Raw genomic sequence first — 20,529 nt, 5'->3', positions numbered from 1 at the left:
AATCGTTGGACATTAGTTGGGACAAGAATAAAAGCAACGAACTCATATCCTACACTACATCAGTCTACCCACCAAGCGCAACATTGGAATTATGTAACAGTGACAAATGACGTCACGGAATTGTTAGAGCTTGGAAGCGAATTTTGGATCCCCACAGCATACTCATTTATCTCAGCATCGTTGGCTACTGGTTGGGACGAGAATAAAACCATCAATTTCATATCCTATACGACACGGCCCTCTACCCACTAAGCTCAATATTACCATTATGTTACAATGACAAATGACGTCACGCAATTGTTAGACGCTTGGAAGCCAAGTTTGGCTCTCCACGGTATAAACAACAATTTAAGAATCGTTGGATATTGGTTGCCACCAAAGTAAAACCATCGAATTCATATCCTACATGACATCAGGCTATATCCACTAAGCTCAATATTGGAATTATGTTACAATGACAAATGACGTCACGCCATTGTTAGGCACTTGTAAGCGACTTTGTCCCCCCCAGTAAAAACAACGATATAAGAATCATTATCTCGCCTTCATGTAAAATTCTTTAATCCCATTGGTTGTTTGCCGTTGGACAAATCCCTTATCCCCCTGTGGGCGGAGCCAAATTCTCTTATACCCCGTCTGTAATTTCCAACAGTTTCCAGCCGCCCCAGTTAATGCTAAAGCAATAATTAGATTATAAATAACATTGATAATCAACCAAGTATACATAATTAATTTTATTTTTTACTATAAAATACACTATTTCAATACTTTTAAAAGCTGCAATGTTGAACTCGGCCACCTAATTACGGTCGTGGTGTTATTGTATTAATGCGCGATTAGCAACAGTTGGGTTTTATTTTTATTTTTTTTAATATTTTTATTTTTTTACTACATACATTTCTAATAAAAAAAGTGTTTTTTATTTTTGTTATTAATATCTGTTTCAGACAATTTCGTATTACAAACATTTGAAGTTAAAAACTCGTTTATCGACGGAACTATTTTTCGTCACTGGCAAGTGGTTTCGTTCGCGTCCGCGTGGTACGGCTCCGTTAATAAATTGTTAACAATTATTTTCTGCGTTATTTTGATTATTTGGCTATATGGTTTAACATGTCGGCAAGATAAATTCGTTGTAGAAGCATCTCTCGGGGTATATGGCTTTTTATGTACCCTCTGTGTGCTCTTTTACCCCCTCGCCTTCGGCTCGGGGTAAAAGAACACACAGAGGGTACATAAAAAGCCATATACCCCTCGTGATGCTTCTACAACTTATATTGTCTACTGGTTGGGTTGAGAATAAAACGATCGAATTAATATCCCACACGACATCGCTCTCTACGAACTAAGCTCAATATTGCCATTGTGTTAGAATTATAAATGACCACACGCCATTGTTAGACGCATGGAAGCGAATTTTGGTCTCCATAGCATAAAGACGGATCTAAGAATCATTGGACAATGATTTGGACGAGAATGAAGCAGTCGACTCCATATATTACATGACATCGCACACTACACACAAACCTCAATATTGCCAATATGCTACAATGACAAATGACGTCACGCAATTGTTAGACGCATGGAAGCGAAGTTTGGCATTAACAACCACCTAAGAATCGTTGGCTACTGGTTGGGACAAGAATAAAACCATCAACTTCATATCCTACACGACACCACCCTCTACCCACTAAGCTAAATATTACCATTATGTTACAATAACAAATGACGTCACGCAAATGTTAGATGCTTGGAAGCGACCTCCCCCCCCCCCCCCCCAGTATAAATAACAATCTAAGAATCATTGTCTACTGGTTGGGTTGAGAATAAAAGCACCGAATTCATATCCTACACAATATTGACATTATGTTACAGTGAGAAATGACGCCATACCATTGTTACATGCTTCGAAGAGAAGTGTTTTTCTTCACAGCATAAACAACGATCTCAGAATCGTTGAGCACAAGTTTGGATGCCAATAAACCCATCGAATTCATATCCTAGATGGCATCACGATGTCCCCACTAAGCTCAATATTGCCATAGTGTTACAGTGGCAAATTACGACACGCCATTGTTAGAAACATGGAAGCGAATTTTGGTCTCCACAGCATAAAGAAGGATCTGAGAATCGTTGGACAATGGTTTGGACGACAATAAAGCAGTCGACTCCACATATTACATGACATTGCACACTGCACACAGACTTCAATATTGCTAGTATGCTACAATGACAATTGACGTCACGCAATTGTTAGACGCATGGAAGCGAAATTTGGCTCCCCACAGCACAAAACACGATCTAAGAATCGTTGTACACTGGTTGGGTTGAGAATAAAACCATCGAATTCATATCATACATGTCATCACGGTCAACCCAATAAGTTCCACATTGCCATTACGTGACAATGACAAATGACGTCACCCAATTGTTAGACGCTTCGAAACGAAATGTTTTTCCCTACAGCATAAACAACGATCTAAGAATCGTGTGGCACTGGTTGGGACTAGAATAAAACCTTCGAATTCATATCATACATGACATCATGATCTACCCAGTAAGCTCAATATTGCCATAGTATTACAATGACAAATGACGACACGCCATTGTTAGACATCTGGCAGCGAATTCTGGTCTTCATAGCCTAAAGAAGTATCTGAGAATCGTTGCACAATGGTTTGGACAACAATAAATCAGTCGACTCCATATATTACACGACACCGCACACTACACATAAACCTCAATATTGCCAATACGCTACAATGACAAATGACGTCATGCATTTGTTACACGATTCGAAGCGAAGTGTTTTTCTTGCAGCATGAACAGCGATATAAAAAACGTTGGCTTACTGTTTGGGAGGAGAATAAAACCACCAACTTCATATCCTACACGACACGACCATCTACCCACTAAGCTAAATATTACCATTATGTTACGATGGCAAATGACATCACGCAATTGTTAGATGCTTGGAAGACAAGTCTGGCTCTCCACAGTATAAACAAAAATTTAAGAATAGTTGCATATTGGTTGGGACCAAAATAAAAACATCGAATTTATATCCTACATAACATGACGCTCTACCCACTAAGCTCAATATTGAAATTATGTTACAATGACAAATGACGTCACGCAACTGTTAGACGCTTCGAAGAGACGTTTGGCTCCCCATATAAATAACGACGTAAGAATCGTTGAGCACTTATTGGGACCATAATAAACCCATCGACTTCATATCCTATACGACATCGCACTCCACCCATTAAGCTCAATATTGCCATTATGTCACAATGACAAATGACGTCACAGAATTCTTAAACACTTCGAAGTGAAGTGTTTTTCACCATAGCATAAACAACGATCTAAGAATCGTTGGGCATTGGTTGGGACAAGAATAAAAGCAACGAACTCATATCCTACACTACATCACTGTCTACCCACCAAGCGCAACATTGGAATTATGTAAAAATTACAAATGACGTCACGGAATTGTTAGAGCTTGGAAGCGAATTTTGGATCCCCACAGCATACTCATTTATCTCACGACCATCTACCCACTAAGCTAAATATTACCATTATGTTACAATGACAAATGACGTCACGCAATTGTTAGATGCTTGGAAGCCAAGTTTGGCTCTCCACAGTATAAACAACAATTTAAAAATCGTTGGATATTGGTTGGAACAAAAATAAAACCATCGAATTCATATCCTACATGACATCACACTCTACCCACTAAGCTCAAAATTGGAATTATGTTACAATGATAAATGACGTCACGCAGTTGTTAGACGCTTTGAAGAGACATTTGGCTCCCCATATCATAAATAACGATGTAAGAATCGTTGAGCACTTACTGGGACCATAATAAACCCATCGACTTCATATCCTATACGACATCGCACTTCCCCCATTAAGCTCAATATTACCATTATGTCACAATGACAAATGACGTCACAGAATTCTTAAACACTTCGAAGTGAAGTGTTTTTCACCATAGCATAAACAATGATCTAGGAATCGTTGGGCATTGGTTGGGACAAGAATAAAAGCAACGAACTCATATCCTACACTACATCACTGTCAACCCACCAAGCGAAACATTGGAATTATGTAACAATGACAAATGACGTCACGGAATTGTTAGAGCTTGGAAGCATTTATCTCAGCATCGTTGGCTACTGGTTGGGACGAGAATAAAACCATCGACTTCATATCCTATATGACACGGCCCTCTACCCACTAAGCTAAATATTATCATTATGTTACAATGACAAATGACGTCACACAATTGTTAGACGCTTCGAAGCCAAGTTTGGCTCTCCACGGTATAAACAACAATTTAAGAATCGTTGGATATTGGTTGGGACCAAAGTAAAACCTTCGAATTCATATCCTACATGACATCACGCTCTACCCACTAAGCTCAAAATTGGAATTATGTTACAATGACAAATGATGTCACGCAATTGTTAGACGCTTTGAAGAGACGTTTGGTTCCCCATATCGTAAATAACGATGTAAGGATTATTGAGCACTTAATGGGACCATAATAAACCCATCGACTTCATATCTTATACGACATCGCACTCCACCCATTAAGCTCAATATTACCATTATCTCACAATGACAAATGACGTCACAGAATTCTTAGACGCTCTGAAGTGAAGTGTTTTTCACCACAGGATAAACAACTATCTAAGAATCGTTGGGCATTGGTTGGGACAAGAATAAAAGAAACGAACGTATATCCTACACGATATCACGGTCTACCCACCAAATGACGTCATACAATTGTTACATGCAAGTGTTTTTCCTCATAGCATAAACAACGATCTAAGAATCGTTGAGCACTGGTTGGGACGACAATAAAACCATTAAATTCATATCCTACATGACATCACGCTCTACCCACTAAGCTCAATATTGGAAGTATGTTACAATGACAAATGACGTCACGCAATTGTTGTTAGATGTTTGGAAGCGACCTACCCCCCCCCCCCCCCCCCCCCCCCCCCAGTATTAACAACAATCTAAGAATTATTGTTTACTGGATGGGTCGAGAATAAAACCATCGAATTCATATCCTACACGACATCGCACTCTACCCACTAAGCTCAATATTGATATTATGTTATAGTGACAAATGATGTCATACAATTGTTACAGCATAAACAACGATCTAAGAATCATTGAGCACTGGCTGGGACGACAATAAACACAACGAATTAATATTCTAGATGACATCACGATGGAAGCGAATTTTGGTCTTCACGGCATAAAGAAGAATCTGAGAATCGTTGGACAATGGTTTGGACGAGAATAAAGCAGTCGACTCCACATATTACATGGCATTGCACACTGCACACATACCTCAATATTGCCAGTATACTACAATCGCAAATGACGTCACGAAATTGTTAGACGCATGGAAGCGAAATTTGGCTCCCCACAGCATATTGCTACGATCTAAGAATCGTTGGACACTGGTTGGAACGAGAATAAAACCATCGAATTCAAATCATACACGACATCACGCTCGACCCGCTAAACTCAATATTGCCATTATGTTACAATGACAAATGACGTTACGCAATTTTTAGACGCTTCGAAACGAAATGCTTTTCCCTACAGCATAAACACCCATCTAAGAATCGTTGGGCACTGGTTGGGACGACAATAAATAAAACCATCGAATTCATATCATACACGACATCACGCTGTATGAACTAAGCTCAATATTACCATTATGTTACAGTGATAAATAACGTCACGCAATTGTTAGACGTATGGAAGCGAATTTTTGTCACCACAAAGCAATATAATAGAATAGTAGAGATGTTTAAAAACACTCCAGGTCAGAAAATACATCGGCTATTGGGTGTCAAACTATGGTATATCGAAAAGATAAATTGGTTAATACTATATTTAATATCAGTATAAGGCACACCAAACCTGGAATGAGACAAACCCAAAGAAGTCTTGGCAGCAAAATCTGCCTTTTCATTACCCCTGATGCCAACATGGCTGGGCACCCAACAAAATACAATATCTGTATTTAGCAGTGGATAAAACGTCACACTTTTGTATCACCATATAAATGTTTGGTCCAGCGTCATATTTTGTAAAGCTTGAATCGTTTGACATTGGTTGGGACGAGAATAAAACCGTCGACTTCATATCCTACACGAAATCACGCTATATCCACTAATTTCAATATTGCCATTTTTATGTTGCAATGACAAATGACGTCACAGAATTGTTAGACGGTTCGAAGTGAAGTGCTTTTCCCCTACAGCATAAACAACGATCTAGGAATCGTCGGGCATTGGCTGGAATGAGAATAAAACCATCGAATTGATATCCTACACCACATCACCATCTACCCACCAAGCTCAATAGTGCCATTATGATACAATAACAAACGACGTCACGCAATTGTTAGACGCTACGAAGTGAAGTTTGGCTCCCCACACTACTTGTAAACAACGATTTAAGAATCGTTGGGAACTGGTTGGAAAGATTATAATAAAACTATTGACTTCATGTGCGACATGACATGGTGCTCTAACCACAAAGCTCAATACTGCCATTAACTTACCTGGCCGTGTTATACTTGAGTAGCCTACAATTGTGAAATGTACCGTCGTCCACCATCAGTTAAGGTCTCAATACACAGATGCCATCTGCCATTGAAATCCATGTTAAATTGCCCAACTTCAAATGAAGATTGCCAATAGATCGGGTTCTCGTTGGCACTAACAACATACACCATAACGAACATATATTATATAAGCATTTATTTTCACTCCACAATTGAGAATATTTTCGTCTTATTTTTTATTTTTTTTGCTATACGACCGCATCTGGCTGTAGTATCGGTCCGAACAGGTGGTTCATTAACCGATTCACTCCGGCTGTCTCTTCCGATATACACCCATGTCCCAAAATGTCAATGCACACTATTACAAAATAACATGGGCAAAATACAACCAAAAGGCTTACCATACAAACTGTTTTAATTCTTCCCTAATTACTAGAAGTAAATATGTGAACCACAACATATGTCAAAATTAGGAACTAATTTTGAAATATAATCTTAGATAGGAAACCCGTTACTTTTTTCTATTAGTAGCAAGATATCTTTTATATGCACCATTCCACAGACAGGATAGCACATGCCACGGCCTTTGTATATCAGTGGTGGTGCACTAGCTGTAACGAGAAATAACTCAATGGGCCCACCAATGGGGATCGATCCCAAACCGACCGCGCATCAAGGAAGCGCTTTACTACTGGGCTACATCCTGACCCTCGCATGCTACAACGTTAATTATTTCTAGTTACTTAACCATATGCCTGACGCCATATAACCGTAATTAAAACGTGTTGAGTGCGTCGTTAAATAAAACATTTCTTTCTTTCTTTATTTATTTCTAGTTACAGAACACCATAAAAAATGCGTTTATACTAGTAACTGTTTTCTTATTCTAAAGTTTACATTCTGATTCATAGCAAAGGTCGTGGTATGTGCTATCCTGTATGTGGATGGTGCATATATAAGTCCCCTTGCTACTAATGGAAAAATGTAGAGGGTTTCCTACCTAAGATTATATTTCAAAATTACCAAATGTTTGACATCCAATAGCCAAGGATTAATAAATCAACGTGCTCTAGTGGTGTCTTTAAACAAAACAAACTAACCTTTTCTGACTGATTCAGCTACATAGTAGCAGCGATTATGTAAGATAGTTTAAAAATGATTTCCTGAATTCTTAAAATTGCCCGAGGTATCACTGCGTTCGTCTGCGGTCAGCAGCTGGTCAGCTGTGACGTGTCAAAATATAGACAGAATTGTGTCCCTTCTCAGTCGAAGTCTCCCTGTTGGGAAGGTAAGTTTTTACAGAATGCAGTTTTTAAAAGAGTTCTGTGGGTAAGTTTAGTCAACCGATTGTCGCTAACGTTCGCTAGACTGGTTTTCACGCTACACAGTAAACCGAAATACCACTTCGAGAACTAGTCAAAATAGTTTGCAAACGTTAGCGAAAAACGGCTGGCTGAACTTATGGCAGCTTTTATTTTGATAATGGCTTTCGTTTGCAGGATAATTAAAACAATAATTTTAATAATTTATTCACAGTAGCTATTTGCATTTGCTTTAAAAAAATGTTTAAAAATTCAAAACGTTTCTGAAGAGTAATCTGTTTAACAGTATAACTAGTAGTACCTATATCATTGTCTAAATGTGTCTTTAAAAGTTCTTGTACAATGGAACCTACTTCAAACAACCATCTAATGGCGTACCAAAGTGACATCTGAAGACAATTGACTGCTCAATAAGGATGCTATCAATATCAGTAGTTAATTTGATACAAGTCAGTGGATTTTTCATACAATTGTTGGTTCAGTAAAGGTGGTAATAGAAATAAAATAATACAGGTTTATGGCATTTGAAAAACCACAAAAAGAAAAACGTATACGCCAAAGAGCATACTATGGTACAACTTACTCTTCTAATCATTGCAAGGTTCAAGCACGCTGTCTTCGGCTATTGTTTAATGAGTTAGTGCGAGGAATGAAAAACCGAACCCTCACATAAACTGCGCTTTCACTTTAGCAGCAAGACGACTTTTATTTGGACAGGACATACCTTTGACTTAAATCCTGGACAACAACTTAAATACGTATACAAACAAACAAGTTACCTTATGCCAAACAGTGAGGCAGCCATAGATGATTAGAGAAATCTTCCTCTTCTGTCTGTCAAGGTGGGTCACACCTGATTAATCACCTTAATTAATTAGCATGGCTATGTTGTAATACATTACCTTTCGATGATAACGATAACAAAAGTCACAAGCTGTATTTGGCCCCCAAGGCACATGGTGTAACACTGCATCGCTTCAAGTGACCTGTGTCATCATACGCTACGTTTTCATTCATAAAGTTGTGTATACGTTTTACTATGCATTTTCAGAACAATGCACATATCTGAATTAAACCGTGAGGAAAAGAACAGAAAGACATCTTTGTTTAATTAAACATCCGAAAATTTTGAACTAAGGTTATTTAGTGTCTAACATATGGTTATTGGAACGCTTGGTTGAGAAAGAGAAGAGAAAACCGGTACCGCCACATGAACTACTCCTTCCGAAAAGCGGTTTTGAATGTTTTAATTGCTGTTAAAACTTGAAGGTGTCTGTTCTCACTTTGTGTTTCTTTGGTTAATAATATATACTCGCAGGAAAAAAATCCTTTGCGGCAAATAAATGTATACAGAGTTGCTTTTATTAGGAATCTGGTCATAAAAATTTCAGAAAATGATTGTGTAACCGTTCCCTTCGATATTCCAGAGGTGCTTTGTTAACTGCACGTGCTATTCACGCTTCATGCGCCGAGGTTGCTTTATGCGCATTTTGGATCGCAAAACGATTAAATGGCTTCTCATCACTCATAAAAATGCTTTTGTTGGTATCTGATTGTCAACAACGTGATGCCACGCCTCGCATAAAATGAACGTCTTCGAGCGATTGGTATGCTTGAAGTTGGAATGGCACAAAACATTGTTGGTAGACGTTGTGGTGTTTATTAGTGTTCACCAGAACACAATAGTGTCTGTGGAGATGTTACCAACCGTTTGGAGTACTAAAGATCTTCTGTATGTAGGGAGCCTAAGTGTGACGTCACGTTTGCAAAACGCCTATATCGGACTAGAACACCTACGGAATCATTTGAAAACGACAAGCAACATCCCGAAACATCCCAGAGTTAGGGACAATGCAATTAGTGGAAGAACTACAGGCATCTGGTTACGTGGAAAAAAAAATTACGACCAGGAACCGTTATACCGGACATTCATTTACACGTGTTTGACATCTATTTCACGCAGGAAATTACAGAAGATAGAGCATTTTAAGGACAAAGGAACATAAACTATGTCAATCTAATGAAAATTAGCTCCACTATTACATTCACGTAATTCACACGAAACGTGTCGTATATCCTCAGGATAATTCGGAATGTTTTCAAATTATTTTTAAATCACTGGCAGGATTCTGCAAGTAAGGTTTTGATTGGTGGACATGAGCTCCAACTGGCTAGTATTAGATCCACATGTAATAGTGGAGCTAATTTTAATTAGATTGAAAATATGTGTCCTTCAAAATATATTTCTTGTACTATACTAGTAATAAGAATTGTGGTTTAGTCGTAGATTTACGTTTACGTGCAAAAACTAGGTTTACGATGTGTTGTAAAATTGGGCCCAGGATTGTTCAGCAATACGTTGTCCTAATAACGTCACCGACGACGCACCAAGTATGGTATAGACCACACTTTAGGCTCAGAAGACCAGACTGGACCGTTTTATTTTTAACTGAAAAATAATAAATACATGACAAACAAAACGTTTTGACTTATATATAAAAAAATATAAGTATCCCTGAGATTTTAATGGTTCACAGTATAATAAAATATGTACAGATTATTCTCAAGTAAATTAGATAATCTAAGATAGTGTAACCAAGAGTCATCTTAGTGCAGTTACTCCGCTGTGACAAAAATGGACTGCTGTCGTCTATGAAATCTGATTTGATGGTGCTCACCTTTTCAGGGGTGGAGTTCACGATGAGTGACAAACTGCAGTCTCTGGTATTTCTGCTGGCGGCCTGCTTCGTCGTGTGTACAGGGCCGGAAGTTGCCGGTGTGCTCGCCACTGATGCCAATGTGGAGTATTTCCTGGTTGAGATCGTCCATCCTGTAGAGGGGGCTGCGCTCTACACGGAACCCTCTTTTCAGTCAGCAGGAGAGTTCTTCCATCAGTTCCCAGGAGTGTTCCCGATTCACATGTTCCACGTAAGTAGCCTACTAAGCATAAGCGTACGAGACAGGGTGCTTGGGGGTTGGGGTTGGGCTAATCTGATACCTTTTTACCATGTATTTCCATCATTCTACCTTCAAAATTAGTTGTAATCTATATATGTAAAAGTGCGTAGTGATTCGTTTGCAATCCTATATAGCTGTTTGACAATAATCAGTGGCGGATCCAGAAAATCCATTTAGGGGGCCCCAGTGACATGAGGTGGAATGCCAAAGGAACTTTGGGGGAGGGTTGGAGGGGGGGGGGGGGTCGTAACAAAATGAAAATTAATATATTATAAAATTATAACTATCGCAAAATTTAGAGGGGCCCGGGCCCCTGCCCCACCCCGATCCGCCTCAGATAATACTAATACGAATAAATGTTGTTATGCAGATTCAGGAATTTTTGTTTAATTCGGGCAAAAACAAACCTGTCCCCCCACACAAATAGGAGCCGGTACACCTACAGTACCAAGTCTTGAACTGAGTGCATTTTTATTGCATACTGCATATTGCATAATTTATTTTAATTTTTATTATTATTATTTTTTTTTGGGGGGGGGGGGGGGGGTTAGTCGAGAAGAAATATTTTTATTAGTAAAATATAGTGAAGTAATATTTTAGTACATTTTAGTTTGTATATGTCTGTATGGATAGTTGGAACCGGAATAATGGAGGATTTTGGGGCTAAGAGCCAGCCAAAAAGGCGACTTTTCCCCACCTCAGTATTGAAATTATAGACTAAGATGCTTCAGAATGTATTTAAGAAAATCTGCTACTTTCTATTTTTCAATATTAATAATGATTTAAATTTGTGCTCCTCTTTTTTTAAACTTAATACACTCTCCCACCAACGATACAAATAAAATATGAGATACAGACGGATGGATGTCTAGACAAACAGACATATGATTATTGTGTACATACAAACATACGTTGATATTTTGAGTATTAATGCAATGAGTGTTTTATTTTCATTTAAAAGGAATCAGGATGGCCCAAGATCGTTGCAAGTAAGTTCAAATTTCGAGCTTTCAATTATTAAAATATCAATGGATATGCAAGTAGCAATTTCAAAGGTATTTTTCTTCTTCATTTTTTTTCTTCCCCCCCCCCCCCCCCCCCCCCATCGTTTTGTTTCGTTAACTTTTCTAAAGTGATTGCTCTGTAATATTAAAGGTTCTGGATTTGACTGTAAATACAACTAAGACAAAGATTGTGGTTTTTAGAAATGAAGGGAAAGTGCAGAGGCGGATTATGGGGGGTTTCCCAGTTGCGCGTAGCACCCCCCCCCCCCGCTAAAAAAAACCCCCCCCCACCACGTAGATCTAAATTGATGTCCACGTAAAATTTTTAATTTCAAGTTATAAATATTTACATATTGTTTCGGACTCCCCCCCCCCCCCCCCCCCCCCCGTTACCTAAGCATAATCCGCCCCTAAAGTGCGAGAAACTGAGAAATATTTTTATAAGTAGTCGTAAACAGAAGATAGTAGCAGAACAGGGTCGAACAGCTTTATTTTCAGTACTGAAAGTGTGTAATAACAATTGTTTAAATACAATGCTATCTATATTTGACATCTATGTTAATAGTATTCTCAGTTACGGATCTGACGTGTGGGGTTTTCATCTTGGACAAGAGATTGAAACAGTTCCATATACAGTTCTGTAAAAGACTATTAGGGGTACAAAAACCCCGACTTGTAATGATTTTGTTTATAGTGAATTAGGACGACTGTAATGCATATTATAAGAAAACTACTGATTTTTAAATATTGGATAAAACTGCATAACACTAATAAGAGTATATTAAGAGCTATATATGATGGTTCAGTTTAAAGATGACTGGTTAATGAAGGTCAAACAGGAACTAAACGAACTAGGTTTAAATTATATATAAAACATAGCACATGTTAATAACAATGTTTACAATGTAATTACAAAAAGAATACATAATGATATATTCAAGCAACAATGTTGCAGAAGAACAACTCTAAAGAGAAGTCTATACAAATACTTGTTAAATAATTTCAAATTACAAGATTATCTTAGAAACCCAATGGACGTTCGTCATTTAAAAGAAATAACTAAAATCAGAATAATATTATGTGCACATAAATTAAATATAGAATTTTACAGGTACAGAAATATTAAAAGATCTCAGACAAAATGTATACTATGTGACAAAACTGAAATAGAAGACGAGTATCATTTTATCCTCCAGTACCCACGATATAATTATTTAAGAATGAAATTTACTAAAAAATAAAAAATATATACCACAGACGTCGAAACGTTTTCAGACTTACCCGGTTATTAGCGTCTGACAATACTAAAGAACTTAATAGTCTCTAAATAATATATATTTAGAGCAAATACCGTTAGAGATCAGCCATAGGAACAAATTGGTTAATGTTAAAGGGACACACCCTAGTTACGGCTAGTTGTTAACCATTACGGCGTTGTTTTTCGCTATTAAACCCAATTGTTCACAAATAAAATTGCACTTTACTTACCGTTTATTATTTAGAATATACATTTCCATTCACCTGAAGTGTTTTTTGGTAATCCTGGTAATCCTGGTGTTTGTAATACCACAAAATGCATTTTTCGTATTTCTGAAAAACGGACGCACGTTTGAGAAAAAACCGTTGAGCAGACAAGGTCTAATCTATTTTTAGAAGGGATATTTCCATTTCAATGTCACAGACGTTGGTATACGTTATCATTTTGGTTCGGTTTGTTTTCTCGTGCACATTTCGCGCAATCAACATCCGATTTGTTGTTTTTCATTTGTGAGATTTTTCTTCACAGTTCGTGAACATTTTCAGTAACAATAAAGTTAAGACAAGTTAGTATCTCAAAACAAAACGTTACAAACCCTTAAAACCAATAATTTTGCTAAGTCCTACAGTATCTGGAGAGGGGGATACAACCAGGACAGAACAGTTGGAACATGTCCAGGAGAGCTGAAAAGAACGCACCCCAAGTCTGTGCGCACTCTGTGAAATTTGTCGTGACGTAGGCATTATTGTGCTTCGAGCGACATCTACCGGTGACATCAGAATACTAACTTTCTAAATTATTTCAAGCAATTGGGACATGGGGATTCCCATGGTTTTTATCGATATAAAACCTGCTTTTTAACTCCATTTGATGAAAACGTGATCTAAGTGTGTTACAGGTTTGTAGATCAACCAACTTATAATTTATTTTTGCTGGATGGAACTAGGGTGTGCGGCTTTAACATTATTTCTATTTATTGAGCATAGTACTATTCGTTTACATGTATATTAAACAAATAATACACATATCTCTCAGTATACTTAATAATGACTTGTATGTATTAAATAATATCAGTCAATAGAACCTATTTATTTATTATTATTATTATCATTTTATTTATTACTAAATCACTCTCCACCATAATCCTGTACATATCCTGTATATATTTATTTTTCTATTGTACGTTGTGTTATTTTGATAAGTTGTAAAAACTAAGCAATAAAGAATTTGAACTTGAACTTGCATAGAGAAATCTTAAACACTCTCATTTTATTCTTCTTCAGTCGTCAGGATTACGACACCCAATGCGTTGTTCCCGCTGGTTGTCGCAGTCACCAATCTCGGTCTCGACATGGCCAGTTCTCCGCTGTACTCGTTTGAGGCGTTTGCTTTGTTCTGTGGGGCGCCGCTCCCTCTAGCACAACCGTCTCTGCGGTTACTGCCGTGTGCCCGAGTTTACTCCTTACAGATAGATATCATTCCGCTCGGTAAGTTAGTCCAGTCTTCTGTCTAAGATATATAATTCTGTGGAATTAATTAGTTTAATTAGAGCATATTGCTCTTTATATAAGTGGATGTAATTCCGCTTGGTAATTTCAGTCGTGTGTTTAGATATCACCCCGCGGAGTAAGACAGTCCAGTTAAACGTCATAGTTCATGGTTTTATGCTAGTGGGATGGGGGTGGTGTGTGTGTGTGTGTGGGGGGGGGGGGGGGGGGTATGGTTCATACATATGGACATATTACACAAATCCTAGTATGGGGATGAGCACATTGATTTATGAATCATCGGCTAATGGATGTCAAACATTTGGTAATTTTTGACACAAAGTCTTAGTTGTTAACCATTACGGCGTTGTTTTTCGCTATTAAACCCATTTTTTTCACAAATAAAATTGCACTTTACTTACCGTTTATTATTTAGAATATACATTTCCATTCACCTGAAGTGTTTTTTTGGTAATCCTGGCAATCCTGGTGTTTGTAATACCACAAAATGCATTTTTCGTATTTCATAAAATGCCACGGGCCTCTGAGAAAAAACCGTTGAGCAGACAAGGTCTAATCTATTTTTAGAGGGGATATTCCCATTTCAATGTCACAGACGTTGGTATACCACGTAACCGTTATCATTTTGGTTCGGTTTGTTTTCTCGTGCACGGTTCGCGCAATCAACATCCGATTTGTTGTCGTTTGCTTGTTGTTCATTTGTGAGATTTTTCTTCACAGTTCGTGAACATTTTCAGTAACAATAAAGTTCAGACAAGTAAGTATCTCAATACAAAACGTTACAAACCCTTAAAACCAATAATTTTGCTAAGTCTTACGACATCTGGAGAGGGGATACAACCAGGACAGAACAGTTGGAACATGTCCAGGAGAGGTGAAAAGAACGCACCCCAAGTCTGTGCGCACTCTGTGAAATTTGTCGTGACGTAGGCCTTGTGCTTCGAGCGACATCTACCGGTGACGTCAGAATACTAACTTTCAAAATTATTTAAAGCAATTGGGACATGGGGATTCCCATGGTATTTATCGATATAAAACCTCTTTTTCACTCCATTTGATAAAAACGTGATCTAAGTGTGTTACAGGTTTGTAAATTAGTAACCAAATTATAATTTATTTTCGCTGGATGGAACTAGGGCGTGCGGCTTTAATGTTAATATAAAAAATTAGACCGAACATACGTTTTGACCACAAACATCTTAGTAAAGAACGTTCCATAGTTTGCACGTGCGTGGGGTGTAGTGTCTTATACCTACCCACTGAGTCGTTAAAACTCGCTCTGGGTGGGAGCCGGTACCGAGCTGCGAACCCTATACCTACCAGCTTTAACGTCTGATGGCTTAACCACGACACCCTCCCCAGTACAGATGTGTGAACTCAGCATCTACTAGTCTGCTTGCCTAAACAAAGCACCATTGAGCCAGGTGTTGTTTTCGATAGTGTAATTGTTTGTGTAACATTATACAAGACCTCGTGTCTAACGTCAACACCACCTGAATGAAAGTTACCTTAAGGCGGTGTCACACATTCGAGACCTAAACTCACGATCAGCTCATCCCTACCCAATCATTCCCACCCTTCCTTCCCATCATTTCACATACTAACGCCCGGTTAGCTGTATGAATAACTTGGGGGTAGGCGGGATGGGGGGTGGGGTGGGGGTGGGGGGGGGGGGTGACGCCGTGTTAGGATGCTTATTTGGGTGCGGTAGGGCGTAAGCGGTTTCGGCCGATAGATTTGCCTCTTAGGAGCCCCCCTCCCCCCCCCCCCCCCCGGCGCGTCTGCCCCGTGCCTGAACCGCAAGGATATGGGCACGTTAAAATAGTTCCTTCCTTCCTTCCTTCTCACGTCCTTCAAGACACACTGAAGACCACTTAAGTCCTATATCAGAGCCTGTCAAGTGCTCCAAGACCTTTCACGAGGGACTCATGATTTTTTCACTTTTCGCATCGTCAGGTGATCGTGGAGCAAAATCGTGACTGTGTGACACCCGCATTAAGCTACGGTCACACCGGCCTTAAGACGTCGTACGACCACCTGCAATGGGTGAATTTCGGGTGATCGCGGACCATCGGGGTGTGAATCGTGCGTGATCGTGCGATGTTGCACGACGTCGCAGCCATCGGTGGTCCTCGCACGACGTCTTCGCGGTTTTTGGTCATGTTCAAAAACCTGGCTGCGATTCCCAGGATTGTAGGGTATCGTACATTTTCACATGTTCTCACCTGGAAAGATTAATTAAAGACGTCGCATGACCTTTCCACGATGTTGTGCGATGGTCGTGTGATGGTCGTGCGTTCCACTTGAGATTTATTTCGGACTTTAATAGTGTTCCTACGATGATGTCAGCTTCTCGGCAGACAATAGTAGTGAAGTCGTACAACCTCGTACCATGGTCGTACGATGTCGTACGATTTCCCTACGATTGTCTCAGATGCGTCACAAACCCATCGTTTCCAGTGTACCACACAACTAAGATTGTAATATCGTAGCCGAGTATGGGACAATCATAGAATCTCACCCCATCGCACGACATTGTAGCTCGATCTGACCAAGGCTTTAACGAGATTTAATACGATGATAATTATGTTATAAAACAGCGAAAAGTGCTAGCATCTAATACGCATGGCGGGGCAGGACGTGGCTCAGTGGTACAGCACTCGTCCTGATGCGCGATCGATCTAAGATCCATCCCCGTCGGTGGGCCCACTGGGCTATTTCTCTTTCCAGCCAATGCTCTACAAATGGTGTAACAAAGGCCGTGGTATGTACTATCCTGTCTGTGGGATGGTGCATATAAAAGATCCCTTGCTGCTAATCGGAAAGAGCAGCCCATGAAGTGGCGACAGCGTGTTTCCTCTCTAAATATCTGTGTGGTCCTTAACGATATTTCAGACGCCATATAACCGTAAATAAAATGTGCTGAGTGCGTCGTTAAATAAAACATTTCCTTCCCCTGTAGACGCTTTGATTTTTTTCGAGATAGATCCTCCGATAATGTTTTCCTACTCAAACTAACGCTTTGACGTAAAATATTATATGCCAAAACCATTAAATTTTAAATAATTTACTTTACTTTACATATTAATAAATGACGTGTTATTGTTGTTGTAGGCAACGCGACTCAGTACATCAAGTTGTTAAGGAACTTTACGATGGAGGTTCTACGACTGAGATCCGTGGGAATAATTTTTGACGTCTACAAGTTTTTGGGTCGAGTTCCGGCGTCGGTGCGTTGTGTTTTTTGTTGTTGTTGAAAGAAATTGATTAATCAAACATGGTTCATGAACACATTTTAAAGACTACACAAATATGTGGTACTAGTATTTAGAATGTGTTGATTTCGAAATTTTGGTTGAGAGAGAGAGAGAGAGAGAGAGAGAGAGAGAGAGAGAGAGAGAGAGAGAGAGAGAGAGAGAGAGAGAGAGAGAGAGAGAGGGAGGGGAGTGACATAGAAAGACAGTAGAGAAAGGGAGAGAGAGAAAGAGAGGGAGAAAGAGGGAGAGATAGAGAGAGAGATAGAGAGAGGGAGAGAGAGAGGAGAGAGAGAAGAGAATGTGTTGATTTCGAAATTTTTGTTAAAAGAGACAGACGTACAAATAGAGAGATAGAGAGAAAAAGAAAGAAAGGGGGGGAGAGAGAGAGAGAGAGAGAGAGAGAGAGAGAGAGAGAGAGAGAGAGAGAGAGATACTACTACTACGGCTACTACTGCTACTACTATTACGGCTACTGCTACTACTACTACTACTACTACTACTACTACTACTACTACAACATCCATCACCACCATCACTACCACCACTACTATTGCTATTACTGTTACTATTACTACTACTACTACTACTATTACTGTTACTATTACTATTATTACTGTTACTGTTATGTTGTAGTTTCTGATCCTGGGTTGCGGGACTCCTACGTTTTACGACCAGCTCACGCTGAGCCTGGCGACGGTGGGGATTGACATGAGCTCCTACACCGTGGGCACCGCCGCCTCCCTCACCAAGTGGAACCCCATGTTCACTAAAGGAAGCACATGCGTCTATGGGCCGCGTTTCATCTCCGGGAAGAAGAAGAAGAAGAAATAGATAACGATATGATTACATTAGTCTGTGTTTGTTACACCTGTAACAATGTAATACGATTAGAGCAGCATTTTGGGGTTTGGTAATTTAATGTAAATGTTGTATTTTAAGAACGTAAATAAATTTTGAAATGAAAGTAAAAAAGTTTTTTTTTTATATCATAAACCATAATTAGAACTGTACACCTACCAGTTGATCTTCATAAGCCAAGGTATCACTACTGCATACGATATACAGTAGTTATACTGAATGGTACTTTAGTGTGCGAAGATACTGCCAGTTACTCATAATGAAAGTATGTGATCTGTTTCATTGTTATACACTTACCATTTTTATGAGGTCTTTATTGTAGATAGTACTAAACCAAATAACTTCCGGCTGGATCAACGTTCGAGGTGTACCGAGAGAAGTGAACATCACAAGTTCTGTAATTGGTGATAAATGTGTTTTTGTTGTAAAAAGAATAGTTTCATCTGGGCAAAACATGTATACAATTTGATTTCATCTAGTACCACGGTGTCAAGTAGCCTTGTGTTTGAAACATGTATGGGGTACCTGTAAAAGAAAAAGTACTCGAATGTTGTGTGGAACTAGGGTAGTCATAGACGCTACCCTTTATCTCAGAAATGAGCAGCTTGACCCCCAATTTGTTCTGATTCACTTTAAGAGTGAGTGGTCGTAGTATTTATATCCGTGGTGTTTATGTCGATTGATACGCTGCAGGTAGGAGTTTTAGCCACATGTGTTACTATTGTCGTCTATGGGATTTGATTTGGTAGTATACACTCTGTACAAATATCGCCACGCCCTTTTGTTCTGACGTTTATCTTGTACGCGTTTATTCCAAAACACTGTACCTATTAGTGGTCCCTCGGGTTTATTTCCTATTCCAATTGTTGATACGTGACTGGTATATGAAAGCCTCTAGGTGTTATCTTTTCTGTAGGAAAGTACAAATAACAGACCACCGTCTGCTAATACGTAGCTCCCTATCTTTACCTTTCGGCTGACCGTTCAAAAATGCGCCTAACTTCCTTCATCAAAATGCCCACCCATTCTCTTTGGCTTAGTCCTACGAGACATTCAAAATTCCATAGCACCATACCACACTCCACCTGTTACCGGCCTACGGTCGGACTGCTGTCGCTCCCTTGCTCCTGCCAGTGCTCAGGACCGGCGTGCACTACAACAGCTTGCTCTGAATGTGCACTTTAATTCTCTTGACAACTGACAATTGCTAATAAATATGAGTATCCTATGTGGCGGCAGCAGGTTTCTTCTCTAACGCTCTTGACCAAAATTAATGTCAAAAGTTGTTAGTTGAAGATGGTGAATTAAAAGACATTGGCTGCTCCACGGTGATGTTCTTGCCGCCCAAACTAAACGATCCAAAGAAATTAACACTACTAAAACTGATTGCCCTATAACAGTTACCTGTGCATGCGCCATACATAAGTTGTAATTGGAAAAAAAAGTTTAAATTTCTTTTAAACCAATTTATTTTTAGCATATTAGTATGAAAGAAACTAGAGCTGGGTGGTATTGAAATTTCAGGTTCGGTATAGGTTTCGGTATTTTTGGGGTGATTTACCTCGGTATCGGTACGGTTTTCGGTATCGATACGAGCGATATTTTTGGTATACTCTGCTTTAAATGCATGCCAGATTTTAATCTCACCCGCTAATTTCATCTAAATAAAATTAAATCCCATACACAAGGCCCTCATCTTTCTATTATTTTCAGCTATGTTGCGTTCGTCAGATATATTGTTAGTGCTTTACTAAATA

General features: G+C 39.0%; 1 protein-coding gene across 1 annotated transcript in view; it reads left to right on the top strand.

The window, feature by feature from the left end:
* Positions 1-18,865, top strand: part of LOC121369815 — a 19,722-nt gene extending 857 nt beyond the window's left edge. The window contains exons 2-8 of the mRNA XM_041494889.1: positions 7,794-7,895; positions 9,357-9,474; positions 10,616-10,857; positions 11,849-11,876; positions 14,433-14,636; positions 17,772-17,887; positions 18,548-18,865. Coding sequence (XP_041350823.1) covers positions 7,794-7,895; positions 9,357-9,474; positions 10,616-10,857; positions 11,849-11,876; positions 14,433-14,636; positions 17,772-17,887; positions 18,548-18,745 — 1,008 coding nt within the window. The 3' untranslated portion in view covers positions 18,746-18,865. The remainder of the gene's footprint in view (positions 1-7,793; positions 7,896-9,356; positions 9,475-10,615; positions 10,858-11,848; positions 11,877-14,432; positions 14,637-17,771; positions 17,888-18,547) is intronic.
* The last annotated feature ends 1,664 nt before the right edge of the window (positions 18,866-20,529 follow it).

The sequence above is a fragment of the Gigantopelta aegis genome, chromosome 4 (assembly GCF_016097555.1).
Source record: "Gigantopelta aegis isolate Gae_Host chromosome 4, Gae_host_genome, whole genome shotgun sequence".
Taxonomy (NCBI): domain Eukaryota; kingdom Metazoa; phylum Mollusca; class Gastropoda; order Neomphalida; family Peltospiridae; genus Gigantopelta; species Gigantopelta aegis.
Note: the sequence above shows the minus strand (reverse complement) of the source record. Positions and strands in the feature narration are given on the sequence as shown.